Source organism: Sinocyclocheilus rhinocerous, unplaced genomic scaffold, assembly GCF_001515625.1.
Source record: "Sinocyclocheilus rhinocerous isolate Xijiao unplaced genomic scaffold, SAMN03320098_v1.1 scaffold320, whole genome shotgun sequence".
In the NCBI taxonomy this organism is placed as follows: Eukaryota; Metazoa; Chordata; class Actinopteri; order Cypriniformes; family Cyprinidae; genus Sinocyclocheilus; species Sinocyclocheilus rhinocerous.
This window is the reverse complement of record NW_015638606.1, coordinates 993845-1007417: the sequence shown is the minus strand read 5'-3', so window position 1 is coordinate 1007417 and position 13573 is coordinate 993845. Positions and strand designations below refer to the sequence as shown.

At 36.2% G+C, this 13573-nt stretch overlaps 1 protein-coding gene across 4 annotated transcripts in view; it reads right to left on the bottom strand.

Annotated features, from left to right (window-relative positions):
- Positions 1 to 313: 313 nt before the first annotated feature.
- LOC107749928 (rap1 GTPase-activating protein 2-like) overlaps positions 314 to 13573 on the bottom strand; it is a 50437-nt gene continuing 37177 nt past the window's right edge. The window contains exons 3-24 of one of the 4 annotated variants that reach the window (XM_016565166.1): positions 13043 to 13078; positions 12800 to 12841; positions 11678 to 11710; positions 11339 to 11551; positions 11010 to 11113; positions 10834 to 10912; positions 10143 to 10196; positions 8855 to 8938; positions 8479 to 8579; positions 7008 to 7137; positions 6744 to 6899; positions 6548 to 6619; positions 5946 to 6032; positions 4699 to 4839; positions 4463 to 4609; positions 4159 to 4274; positions 2898 to 3002; positions 2685 to 2802; positions 2504 to 2606; positions 2342 to 2412; positions 2151 to 2191; positions 314 to 618 (exon numbers count right to left, since the gene is read on the bottom strand). In XM_016565166.1, the coding sequence (XP_016420652.1) occupies positions 2183 to 2191; positions 2342 to 2412; positions 2504 to 2606; positions 2685 to 2802; positions 2898 to 3002; positions 4159 to 4274; positions 4463 to 4609; positions 4699 to 4839; positions 5946 to 6032; positions 6548 to 6619; positions 6744 to 6899; positions 7008 to 7137; positions 8479 to 8579; positions 8855 to 8938; positions 10143 to 10196; positions 10834 to 10912; positions 11010 to 11113; positions 11339 to 11551; positions 11678 to 11710; positions 12800 to 12841; positions 13043 to 13078 (2001 nt within the window). In that variant the 3' untranslated portion in view covers positions 314 to 618; positions 2151 to 2182. The remainder of the gene's footprint in view (positions 619 to 2150; positions 2192 to 2341; positions 2413 to 2503; positions 2607 to 2684; positions 2803 to 2897; positions 3003 to 4158; positions 4275 to 4462; positions 4610 to 4698; positions 4840 to 5945; positions 6033 to 6547; positions 6620 to 6743; positions 6900 to 7007; positions 7138 to 8478; positions 8580 to 8854; positions 8939 to 10142; positions 10197 to 10833; positions 10913 to 11009; positions 11114 to 11338; positions 11552 to 11677; positions 11711 to 12799; positions 12842 to 13042; positions 13079 to 13573) is intronic. The other 3 variants (XM_016565167.1, XM_016565170.1, XM_016565168.1) reach the window with 3 other exon arrangements.

Sequence of the window (13573 nt, the reverse complement as noted above, 5' to 3'; positions counted from 1 at the left end):
CAAACAATGCCTGATTTTAGGGCAGATTTTCAGGGATTGCACAAGTGTGAGTGTTACAGAGGAAAGCAATGTTGTGCTAGCCTATTTTATTATTATTTGACCACTCTAGTGCATTTTAGATTGATTTGTTATTAAATTAATTTGTATAATGATATCTTCCGTGGCCAGTTTCATGAATGTTTTTCCAGCTGTCATAGGGCCGGTCAAGTGCATTTATGTGAGTCTCAAAATACTGTGGAATGTTTCAGGTGCTGGGTATTTTGTTAATTCAAATAAAATGTGTTGTTTTATTACTATTAAGTGTGGATAGTTACTATTACTGACCTGCTAATCCAAGTTTGTATTTTATTAACTCATAAAATATTGGATTATTTATTTTATTTCTTTATGTTTACTGTGAAAGACTTCAAAATGTGCAAAATCAATAAATGTGCCAAGTCAGTACCAGTTGACCACCTGCAGAAACTAGAGGAGATGCTAACTGTGTGCTTACGCGTGTGTGCTTATTGCTGTGATGTTCAGATTGGGAGCATAGGCTTGAGTGATGGGTCCCTCCTTAAATTCTCTCCTTCTCAAGTCCTGACAGTGTTTGATCTTCAGTGCTGATCCATTGCTTTTCTGGATGGAGAGTTTAAGGGGTTAGTAAATACCAAATAAGAAATATATTTTTGACATGAACATAACTTAAAAAGAATCTACGATTATGAGAGTGCTTTTTATGGCCCATTACAGATATACTGAGAGGTTGTGCTACGAATAATCATTGTCCATCACTCTGATGGATGCTTGTAAATTTCCATCATGCTCTATTTTATTCCATCAGTAAAATATTGAAATGCTAGGTATTTTAATGTGACTTTTATATATCACAAGAACGTCTGTGGCAACAGCTCTTTTTGTATTAGCAAGAGCTGTGAGTTGTGGGTTCTTGGCTTTTTCCGCCATTATTGAGAGTAACACGATGCATGCGCATGATGCTGCTGACGTAGAACATGCATGCGCTGCGCCTTGTTTACGAGCAAAGGAAAGCATGCGCATGCGTTGTGTTACTCTCCATAGTGGTGGTAGATGGTAACTCGGGAGAGAATAATTGTTGAATAAAGTTGTTATTTTAGTTTTTTTGCGCACAAAAAGTATTATCATAGCTTCATAAAATTATGGTTGAACCACTGATGTCACATGCACTATTTTGTCGAGGTTCTTGGTACCTTTCTGGGCCTTAAACGTGGAATGACCCTTGCTGTCTTTGGAGGGTCAGAAGGCTCTCAGATTTCATCAAAAATATCTTAATTTGTGTTCCGAAGATGAACGAAGGTCTTACAGGTTTGGAACGACATGAGGGTGAGTAATTAATGACAGAATTTTCATTTTTGGGTGAACTATCCCTTTAACTCATGTCTCTCTCCTGGTCTATTTTTGCAGGGGAGTTTAAAAATCAGCATTCTTTATCTTTACTGTGAAAATGTTTCTTAAGCAGGAAAACACATCACACCAGATACGTTTTTTATCTGTTAAAAATGACAAAAAAAAGAATGCGAAACTATCTGTAAATGTTCTCAAAATGTTATAAATCCGAGGTTTTTAAACCCTGTCTGAGGACCCCATGGGCCGCAAAACATTCTAGGGAGTTCATGGAAAAGTTCTGAGAAAAATAAAACAAAAAACAAAATATAAACTCATTTTAAAAAACTTCCTTTTTTCTGAAGTTGACTTTTAAAAATTTGTATCCATTATTTTGAACTCACACACTCACTTCAAAACCAGACACTGCAAAAACTGTCATTAAAGAGACATCAAGGCAATTTTAAGCAAACTGAAACACAGGGTGTACATAATATTTGTGCAATATTGTATGTCTTCTCTTAAAGGATAAAATATGACATTTCTGAAGAAAATGGTTAGAAAAATTATAATTATCATCAATTATATGTACCCAAAATGATAGAACGACTAAATGAGTCTTCAGACATGAAATTAAAAGCTGTCTTTATCATTTAGGAAGGAGGTTACAATGGGAATCATCAAATTTGGGGGTCTGTGGCATCAAAAAGTGTGAACAATTACGAAATAATAATTTCAGTATATGCAGCCTCTGGTTTTACTTCTCCCCCAAGACTATGTGCCATTTATGAATTACATGAGTAACTTACAATGGTTCTGGTCATCTTTGACGTTCTCTTTGCTAATGTCCCTGTGAAATAAGAATTCAAAGTCACCAACCAATGATTAAACTTACATTAAAACACACACAGTCAACCAAATGACTAAACAACCAAAGAAACACTACAGAGAATGATAGAGAATGAAAGAGCAACAACAAAGTCATAGGATGAAGTCTTACAGCAGTGGATTGGCTCAATCTGTCAAAGTGGAACTTCAGATTGGATCTGGGTGAGGTCTTATTCCTAAAATCTATTAATAGAGAGATATGCAAAAACATATAACTCATTAAGCTGTAAATTTTGAATTCAAATGTCGAATGTGAGGGAAGCATCTCAAATACCTGTTGGACTGCGGCACATGATCACTGGCGTTCCTGCGCCCTGCCCCTCTGTGCTCAGAGAGCCAAAGACTGGTGAGAGACTAGGAGAAATCTGGAGGCTGCTCTGAAGACATGAGAGAACAGACTTAACATGCACACTTCTTACAGCAACATTAATGAACATGAAGACACATTTACATACAGGTTCTTTCTCCTCCAGAGTCTCTGGGTCTCCTGCAGCACTGCTGAAGCTGCTGGTGCTGGAGGAGGATCGAGAGATATCTGGTCTTCCACTGACCTCCTTCAGCTTGAGAGATGGCCTGTAAAAACAGAGAGGAAAAAAAAAGAAAGAAAGTATTATTAGCTATTAAGAATACACATTTATTAAGTACCAGTAACGAAACAGAAAATTTACCTCTCATTGCTCAGGATCTCTGGAGAGCTAGGATTGGACGACGTCTCTGATCTCACTTCCTGTGACAGATGACCATTATCTAGACTTCTTTGATCATATAGGACACTAAAATGACAGACAAACCAAAGAAAAATACATGTATCAATTGTTGAGCATTTTAGAGCATGTGTGTATGTGTGTGTGTGTGTGTGTGTGTAATGTGTTTGCAGTGCTGTCAAAGTGCACTTAAAGGGATCGCTCACCCAAAAATGAAAATTCTGTCATTAATTACTTACCCTCATGTGGTTCCAAACCCATAAGAACTCCGTTCATCTTCGGAACATAAAGATATATATTTTTGATGCATTCTGTGAGCTCTCTGACCCTCCCATAGACATCAAGTGTCCTTACACGATCAACGTCCAGAAACGTAGCAAGGAGATCGGTAAAATAATCCATGTGACATCAGGGGTTCAACCGTAATTTTACAAAGCTACGAAAATACTTTTTGCGCGCAAAGAAAACAAAAATAACGACTTTATTCAACAATTCGTCTCCTCCACGTCACCCGCGTTTCGTTTACACATTGATTTGAACAAAAACAATGTATCCGCGTGGCGCAGCTGACACAGAACAGCATACGTTGTTTACGTATGTGATATTGTCCAAAATGGCGCTAGGGTGATGCGGAGGAGACAAATTGTTGAAAAAAGTCGTTATTTTTGTTTTCTTTGCGTACAAAAAGTATTCTCGTAGCTTTGTAAAATTACGGTTGAACCCCTGATGTCACATGGATTATTTTACAGATCTCCTTGCTACGTTTCTGGACGTTGATAGTGTAAGGACACTTTATGTCTATGGGAGGGCCAGAGAGCTCACAGAATGCATCAAAAATATCTTTATTTGTGTTCCGAAGATGATGTTTACTTCATTTACGCTTTGATTTGAACGAAAACAACGTAACCGCGTGGCGCAGCTGACACAAAACAGCATACTGGATGGAGAGCTCTCAGATTCCATCAAAAATATCTTAATTTGTGTTCTGAAGATGAACGGAGGTCTTACGGGTTTGGAACAACATGAGGGTGAGTAATTAATGACAAAATTTTAATTTTGGGGTGAACTATCCCTTTAATTTTGGAAACAATTATTCAACTTTTTTGTTTTATAATATCATCTTTATAATAACAATATTTTTAGTACACAGTTTGTAATTTGTATACATGAAAATATTAGCATATTTATTAAATAGGCCTATGTATTTTTTGTGTATTTGTCGGACCTGCGTGTGTGGCGCTCTGGCTGTCCGTCCATACTGGTGTGTAGCCGTGGGAACAGCCCTGAGCATCTCTTCACCGGGCTCTTCAGAGGAGACTTGGCGCTCGATGTCACTGGAGACTAAAAATATATAAAAAAGCGTTTTGTTTTTTAAAATCATATGTAGGGTTAATTAAACAAATCAAGTTATATTAAAATAATTAAAGTGAACTACAAAGTTATTACACTGTGGCTGTTACCACACTAACTTGGCCTTTCAGATCCAGTTTATTTGTGTATCTGTGTTGTGAACATAAGAAGATGCTCACAGAGTTCTTGGCAGCCTCAGTGTTGCTGTGTGTCAGACCGACTCCGCTCAGGCTGGTGGGTACGCCTCCTCCGCCTGGAGAGCAGCGGCCGTGTTTCTGGGAGCCCACCATCGCCTCCATAGAGTGACTGCGCATGCGCATCGCCCGCTGAGACCGACACAAAGACATTAAAAGGATAGTTCACCATTTTGACAAGCAGCATGTGAATATGACGGCTGATCTTTTTGACTTTATACCTTAATAGACTCCAGTATTCCTCCATGTCCTCCGTTCTCCATCCTCTCTTCATCTGCACTGAGGGGATGGCCCAGCATTGCCTGTGTGCACTTGTGTAACTCATTATGAAGGTTATCTAGCAGTTCTGTTCGTGTTCTCTCCTATTTCACAAACACAAAACATATTATTACATGTTCTATTGACACTGACCTTACTGTTTTTAAATTTGGAGTCCCAGAAACCCCAATGATATACACCATTAAAAAAAAATTGGGGCCAGTAAGAATAGAAAGAAATAATACTTTTATTTAGCAAAGAGGCATTAAATTCAATGGTCAAATGTGACAGTTATGACATTTATAATGTTACAAAAAGATTTACTTTTCACAAAAATGCTGTTTTTTTTTCTATGCATTAAATACTCATGAAAAAACGTGTCACTGTTTCCACAAATAATAAATGCTTCTTGAACACCAAATCAGCATATTTGAATGATTTCTGAAGGATCATGTGACACTGAAGACTGGAGTAATGATGCTGAAAATTCAACTTTGCCAACACAGCAATAAATTACACTTTAAAATATATTAAACTAGAAAACAATTTTACATTATAACAACATTTCACAATATTTACTTTATTTTTGATCAAATAAATTCAGCCTTGGTGAGCGTAAGAGACTTTTCGAAATTTTCAAAAACAACTTTTGATTGGTATTGTACAGTGTACAAACTAAATGAATTGCTTATTTTACTTTCTAATTCTTGTAATATGTGAAAATTCATTGTATTTATTTGTTTAATATTTAAGGTATCTATTACCCCAAATAAGTAATGTAACACTGTTAATTCATCGCTGTTAATTCACTCTGCCATATGTACATTAATTGACAGTCACCACTGATAAGCTACCACTAAATATTGTAGAAACTTAATTTGCTGTAAAGTTGCTTTGCAATGATTTGTATCGTGAAAAGCGCTGTACAAATAAACTTGACTTGACTTGACTTAATGAAGGGCGTTTAAAGAGAGTTATCATGTTTGGTTTATAATCTAATCTCATATGATTTGGAAAAGCCAAGAAGTATCAAGTATTTAAGTTTTTTTTTTCTTCGAGCTATTAAAATGGCCTTGGGGTCTCTGAGGCCCCCAATACAACATAAGGATTAACCATTCAGAGATTGTGGCGAAGCAGAATCTTTTCAGGCTGTTCAAATGTACATCAGGACTTTAATGCGGTAATAAATTATGCTCTATTGTTTCCTCACCTCAAGCTTGGCAAATCGGCTTGACCTGTAGCATGCCAGCTCTGCATTGATGAGCTTGGTCAGCAGAAACTCTCTGAATTCTGGACCCTAAGAGAGAATAGAATGACACGGCAAATATAACAAAGATGCAAGAGCAGCCTTAAAAGACAATGACATGACAAAATCTTGCCTGTAATAAGCAAATGTGACCTTCAGAAAAACAATAATGTGACAGCAAACTGGCTGCCCTGCAAAATGTCATTTTCTTTATTAGTTTTTGCTTTGCTTTCCCGTAAAAATATTGCAATATTCATAAAACAAGATCAATTTACTTGAAAAGCAAACATTCATAAAAGATTCTGAGAATACACCTGTTTTCCTTTCTTGTTTTAAGCATACCCTCAACTAAAAAGTGTTCGATTTATGCTTTAAAAATGGGCAACGTTGTAAGAAAATTTGAGATATAATCTAAAAAATATCTTAAAAATGTCTTTATATATTATGCAAATTTTCTCCAAGTAAACTAATATTTTTAAGGGTGTTGAGATATTCTAAATGGAAAACAAGACAAAAATACTAATATAAAAAAAACGCAGTGTGGAAGCTGTGGTGCAGTTATTTACCTTTTTGAAGATGGGTGGACTGGGAAGCGGAGGGCCGAACTGTGGCACATCTTCACGTGCTGTGACAGACACCTACATATAATTACAATTCAACATACAGTTAGAATCACCACAAATACTTTCCATAATCTGCAAACGCTCTCAGTAACCACATTACTTTTTGCTCAAACATTTTACTAAAGAAATTATGACAAACCTTGTATGTGGTGTCATCTGTTCCTGGGTTTTCCACTTGAACTAGAATGTAGGCATGGAGGAAATTGGAAGCGATTATGTCAGGCACAAAAGGTGTGGCCTCCTCTTGAAAAACTGCAGCCACAATATCATTCCCAATGTGGCGCTTCCTTTGGACCTATGTGTAGGGGGGAAAAAAACATACAGGGAATGACATGCTGTCTCTAGAACGGCATACCGATTGTCCCAATGTTGGATTTGTGTAGAATTCAATCATAGTAAGCACCTGCTGTGTGTCTCCCTCAGTATAGGGGAGTTTGGTGGAGACGTGAAACATGAGTTCCTGTCCTCTGAACACAGTGTAGACTGACTGAGACCCTGTCTGACCGTGAGATACGTCCAAACCACCTCGAAATCTGAATACAAGACACAAAGAGAAAGTGTTTACTGATGAAACAGCACGACTTGAATTTAAGGATTTTGTGTAGAGAAATCAAAAGCTGCCCTTTTATATATTGCGGGGTAATAACTGATTACATGTCATCTGGATTACATAAACAGATTCCAAAAATTAAGTACTTGTTTTAGATTATATTAACTTTTAAAATACTCATAATCAGACTAGTAACTAGATTAGGGCTGCACGATAAATCGAAATGGAATCGAGATCGCGATTCGACAGAAGCTGCGATTGTCATACGTATCTTTCAGTGAAGCACGGTTCTGTGATCAGCAGTAAATCTCCATCCGAAGGCCAGAGGGCGCTCTCGCGCTGAAACTCCAAATACGCCTCGCAGAAGAAACCCAGAAAATGCCTATCACTGCAGCTGAATAAACAGAAGATTCAACTGCTTTCACTGATTCAACGTGACTAATAAACACACGAATACGGCAATATACGGTTTATCTGAGTAACAATATGTTATTAAATGTGGTATTTTCACATGCTTTCAGATGGAGCAGCATTTACTTCACAGAGCCGTAGTTCACTGAGAAGCTATGCAAACAGCTGTCATTATCGCGAACGATTTCTTCGATTTCATAATCGCGCAATAAAATCGTCTGCGATTTTTTTGCGTAACTTGTCAGTGAACTACGGCTATGTGTAGACCTAGTAAATTCTGCTCCATCTGAAAGCACGTGATGATGATTTCCTGCTGATTACAGAACCGGCATTACTAACAAAATGCGCATGACAATCGCATTCGATTAATTGTGCAGCCCTATTAACTAGATTGCATGATTGTTCACACAATAGCAATAAATTATTCAGAATTTATTTATTCTCTTTCACACAAAGACTCACCAGATGACTATAATTATATAGATAACTGAGAGGCCACACAGCACAAATTCATGTAATTAAGTGATTATTAGCTTTTCATTAAACTCACGAACCCCTTGCAGTTCCTTCATGAACCCCAGTTTGGTAACCTTGATGTAATGTAATGTTTCATGTTGCCCATGTTTAAAACAACAAATGGAACATATTTTATTTGTTTTTGTATTTTTATATCAACAACATTATCCTATTCAAAGCAATGTGATAAACGTGTTGGCTCAAAAGTAATCCAAAAGTTACCTAAAATGTGTAATGTAATGGATTATGTTAATGTTAATGATTATGGAATCGGTAAAGGACTACAATTTGTAAGCAATCTACCCAGCACTGCTTTTATACATTCACACATCCTAACAAATCACATTCATGTTTCTTTTTTAAGTCTCTCTGTAAGGTTTTTTATTTTTTTTTTTACCCTTTAAAATCCTGCAGCTCTACACAGTCTCCCAGAACTCGGAGGAACTCTGTAAATGCTGGAGTTTCTTCACTGTTCCCAAACAACTCCTCCTCCGAGGTCTGTGGGCATCAGAGAGTATCAGAAGACATTATTGAATGGCAAACGATGAAGAAAACAGCAGGAAGGGAAGGGAGTGTGAAAAGATAATGGGAAATAATAGATAAAAAAAACCTCACATACTGTAACAACTTATTGATTTATTGCTTTGGTGATTCAGATGGAAGCAGCTGGATAAGAAAGCTTCTGTTAAAGTGTCCTTGAGAACCCCAGTCTGGCCGTCTTTGATATTTATAACAGCCAGTGAACTGCACACATTCAACATTGATTTTCTCACCTGCCCAAACCTTTGGTAGATGACGCCAAACTTAAATGTGTTGTTCAACTCATGCTCGTCATAATTCACTATTAATTGAGAGCCCTGCAAAAAAAACCCGAAAAAAACAAACATAAACAAAGATAAATGTCAAACAAATAATATGCTCCTCATCAGTACAGCTTTGACAGACTCTTTAGTTACACTAAAATTTCAGAAATAACCCCTCCCATGCAAAACAGTTTTTATCTCTTAAACCATCTCGCTACTGACTAAAATACTTTCTTTAATAAACAAATTGCCAAAACAGTTATAGTGCATTGCAAAATATACTAATCATTTTTAAATCTGTAATGGGTTTTTATCTGACACATTAATATCATCTTGGCTAGAAGCAATATTGTTTTAATGAAATATGCAATCCCCTCACAGACTTCATAAAACTAATCTGAGCGATAAACATCATGTAATTAAAAATATTTCAAATAAATCTTTATATTTTAAACTAAAACATATAGTGATATGTAATATTTTGTCTTAATTTTGAACAGTATATCTATTTCTTTACATTTTAAAACCTAACAAAGTAAATTTTTATGAAATGCTTTGTGTTTGTGCCAAAAAACAAACAAACAAACAAACAAACAACAACAACAAAAAAACACATTCATATGTAAAAACATTGCAAAAGCATTGTGGGAATGACTAAGGAATTATAAAACTAAAAAGAAATCAATATTTTTTAAAAACTACTGTTCAAATATTTAGGGTCTATAGGGTTTTTAAATGTTTTTGAAAAAAAAATTGCTCGCCAAGGCTGCATTTATTTGATTAAAAAATAAAGTAAAACAGCAATATTCTAAAAATAACTGCTTTCTAGTTCAATATATTTGAAAACGTATTTTATTACTGTGATTTATTAATTTCCAGTTTTCAGTGCCACATGATCTTTCAGAAATCATTCTAATATACTGATTTGGTGCCTAAGAAACATTTCTTATTATTATCAATGTTAAAAACAGTTGTGCTGCTTAATATTTTTTTGGAAACAATAATATATATTATTCCGGATTCTTTGATGAATAGAAGGTTCAAAAGAACAGCATTTATTTGAAATAGAAATCTTTTGCAACTTCATAAATGTCTTTACTGACACTTTTGATCAATTTAATGGAGCCAGACTGAATACAAATAATAATTTCATTGAAAATTAATTACAGTCCCCAAACTTTTGAACAGTAGTGCATATATAATATTATTTATAATTATATTACAATATTAATAATACAAATTTTAATCTTGAACTCACCTTTGGATACAGCACAGGACTAAATTTCAGACCTACAATGTCTTCACATAGTATCTATAGTGGAAAAACCATGACACAAAAACACAAACAGCCACTTAGTCAACAGACAGTAAGACCAGCTACGGTTCACTCATTTAATTCTTTACTGATGTCATAACATACATTTTATAATTATTATATATATTTTTTCACTTGCTGTTTCTTGCTTTCATACCAAAAACACTCACATAACAAAACACTCAAAAAGTGTTTTTTTTTTCTGCTGTGCCTGTAAGGAACACCACATTTGCATGTGAAACGTGAAACTCCAATCCGACACGGGCAGTAGGTTTACTGTCACATCCAATATATATTTTTAATACAATATACTTTGACCTCCTCCATCCTTCAATAACAGCCTCTTTGCGAAGCTACATTACTTGAGACAGACTCACAAAACAATGAGGTGAGAAGAATAAATAAACAAGTACTTGGATGTTTGGATATATTTAATGGAAAAAATTTTTAGTGCACATAAACATCAGTCTAACCTTTTAAATGGCAGACGACATACAGTACTGGTAAATAACTGTGCTTACACTTTAGAAATTATTTTTAATTCTTTACATTAATCAGTGAGACATAAGGGTCTGTCAGGGCGTTGTTAAGTGGTTAAAACCCATGGACCATCTCTGCAGGGCACAATCATTACCTTTGCTAACTGAGGGACACTGGGGAGCTCAGTCAAGCCTGCCAAAGAGATCTTGTCATAGACTGTCTTTGATGGAGTCCTAAGCGAGGCAGAATTTGATAGAAAAATGCAATCAAATGTTTCAAAATGTGCCAATCATGTAATTACACATAAGAGATCGAAAGGGCTATTATTACCTGAGAATGATGTTCAGGTACTCCTGCTGCTTCACCTCCTCGTGTCTGAGGGACAGTACGAGGTTGCCATGGTTACTGGCCGTGCAGTAGAAGTTCAGATGTTCCTAAGACCGGCAGATAAGAGGAAGCAGTTTAATTGCGAACAAATCCATCGCCAGCATAAACAAGACTGCGCTAAATTGCACCGACTGCTGATTATCACAGCTCTGACAATAAAAAACGACCTGTGAGTGATCTGTTTAAAATGATCTTAGACAAATATTTTGTCTGCCCCATACTGATATGGATTGGTTTTACTGAATGTAATTGCACAACTACTGAGTTCTCACCCTGCCCAGAAAGTGCTTGCGGTATGCGCGAATGGCATAGTTACTCTCCAGTCTGTAGCCAAACTGTCCTGAATTGCTTCCTTCTCCATTTTCCTCATCACAGAAGCCATTCTCCCAGTTTGGGATGGCAGCAGGGGCTTCAGGATCTTCTATCCAGTAACCCCCAAACTGAGGCAGGATGACCTGAGGGTATGGCTCACCCTGCTGTAACACCTTTGAAAGAGAAATCAAGCAATTAGAAAGAGAGTGACATCTGATACACAATCCTAAGACATCACATAAAGTGTTTTTAGAAGTTTATAATATTATTGTAACAGATGTGGACTTAAATTGCTATACCTCCTCTATACGTGGGTATGGAATGTAACCATCCTGCAGGGGTAATAATAACAATTTCATAAGATAATGCTGTAAATGGACATCTTCACAATGCGTTAGAAGGATGCTTGTGCTGTGACAGGAAGCGTGTTATGAGGCATATATTGCTCATGCAACTACACTATATGAGAAATTACATGCAGTCCACACAATGGTTCACAGTCATGCTTACAACAGACATTTTTACTTGGGGAAGTCGTGGCCTAATGGTTAGAGATTCGGACTCGTAACCCAAAGGTTGCAGGTTCGAGTCTCGTACCGGCAGGGATTGTAGGTGGGGGGAGTGAATGTACAGCGCTCTCTCCCACCTTCAATACCACGACTGAGGTGCCCTTGACCAACTGCTCCCTGGGCGCCGCAGCAAAATATGGCTGCCCACTGCTCCGGGTGTGTGTTCACTGCTGTGTGTGTGCACTTTGGATGGGTGCTCTGCAGAGCACTAATTCCGAGTATGGGTCATGCTCGGAATGCTTTTTTTCCCTTTTTTTTTATATGGCTGTCTGGACAATCTGAATGAACACATGCATTTGAGGGTAGGATTATTTCTTTAGTGGTTGTCTTTGTTGTTATTTTGCTTGTAAAATGTTTAAAAATGCTAAATCCATCATTTGCCTTTTTATACTGTATGCATAAAATAGGGTTCAAATGTCTGAGCCCAAGTGAAAATGCTTCTATTTTGTATTTGTCTAATTCAATACATTCTCATCATTATAAGTTATATTATTAGCATAACAATTATTTATGCTATTATTACTTAAAATTTTAAAAATTTATTTCAGAATGTTTTAGTTTTAGTATGTCCCCTTTTAGCTTAAATGACACTTAAATAACACAGAATCTAAAATATTTTTCTACATTTTACCTCGTACAGTTTTTCCCCCCAGAAATTCTAAAACATTATTTAAAATCTAGATTTAAATTTGACTTTCAGAGTATTTCAGACTTTTGAACCCACTGTACAATATATAATGTTACATACAGTACATTAATGAAGAATCATGCAATGGAAATACTCCAAGTTTGAAACACAAACAAGCACTGAGCTGAGTTGTAATCTTGTTAAATGTTTTCAAACCCTCTGACCTTTAATATTTGTGGCCTCATTTCCTCCACCTCAGAAACCTGCTAAAGGGTCAGGGGCAAAATGTCAAAGGTTGCAGTGTTAGCAACTGACAGTGGAGGAGTGGGGAGGCACAGAACGCAACTACCACAGCTATAGTTTCTATTTACCAAAGCTGAATTAACCAATTTATCACCAATTTAGCTACTCTCTCTCTCTCTCTCTCTCTCTCTATATATATATATATGAAGGATTTCATTTCTTACCTCCATCTTGTCCAGCATATCAAAAAACTGAGTAGACTGTTGGATAAGAAATATAATATTTAGGCCAACCTATAACATGCCAAGTATTTCACTCTATTTAACAGGTCAACAACAAGGCCAGAACGCAGTACAGTCTACTAAGTGTGAATGACATGCATGTAGTTGAGGAGTCTTGTAATCCCTTCTGTATTACTGCAGCAAGCTGCACTTACTGTCAGTTCAGGCTATTTTAGTTGCTGAGTTTACAGTATATCAGAATTCCTTTGAGAAAGTTAATCTGTTATTTTAACACACATGCTTTTGTAGTTGCTGATCTTATAGAATGTCAAAGGATCTTGCCTGACCAACACAAGTTAGTCTGACAATCTGTTAGATTAAATAAACATCTAATCAAAAAAAAAAAAAAAAAAATTTTGAGGTTCCTCAGGGTTCTGTATTAGGACCCTTAATGTTATATATAACCAGCTGGGAATTGTTTAGTTGTCTTTGTGTGGCAAGCTGTAATTTATGTTCAAAAAAAAAAAAAAAAAA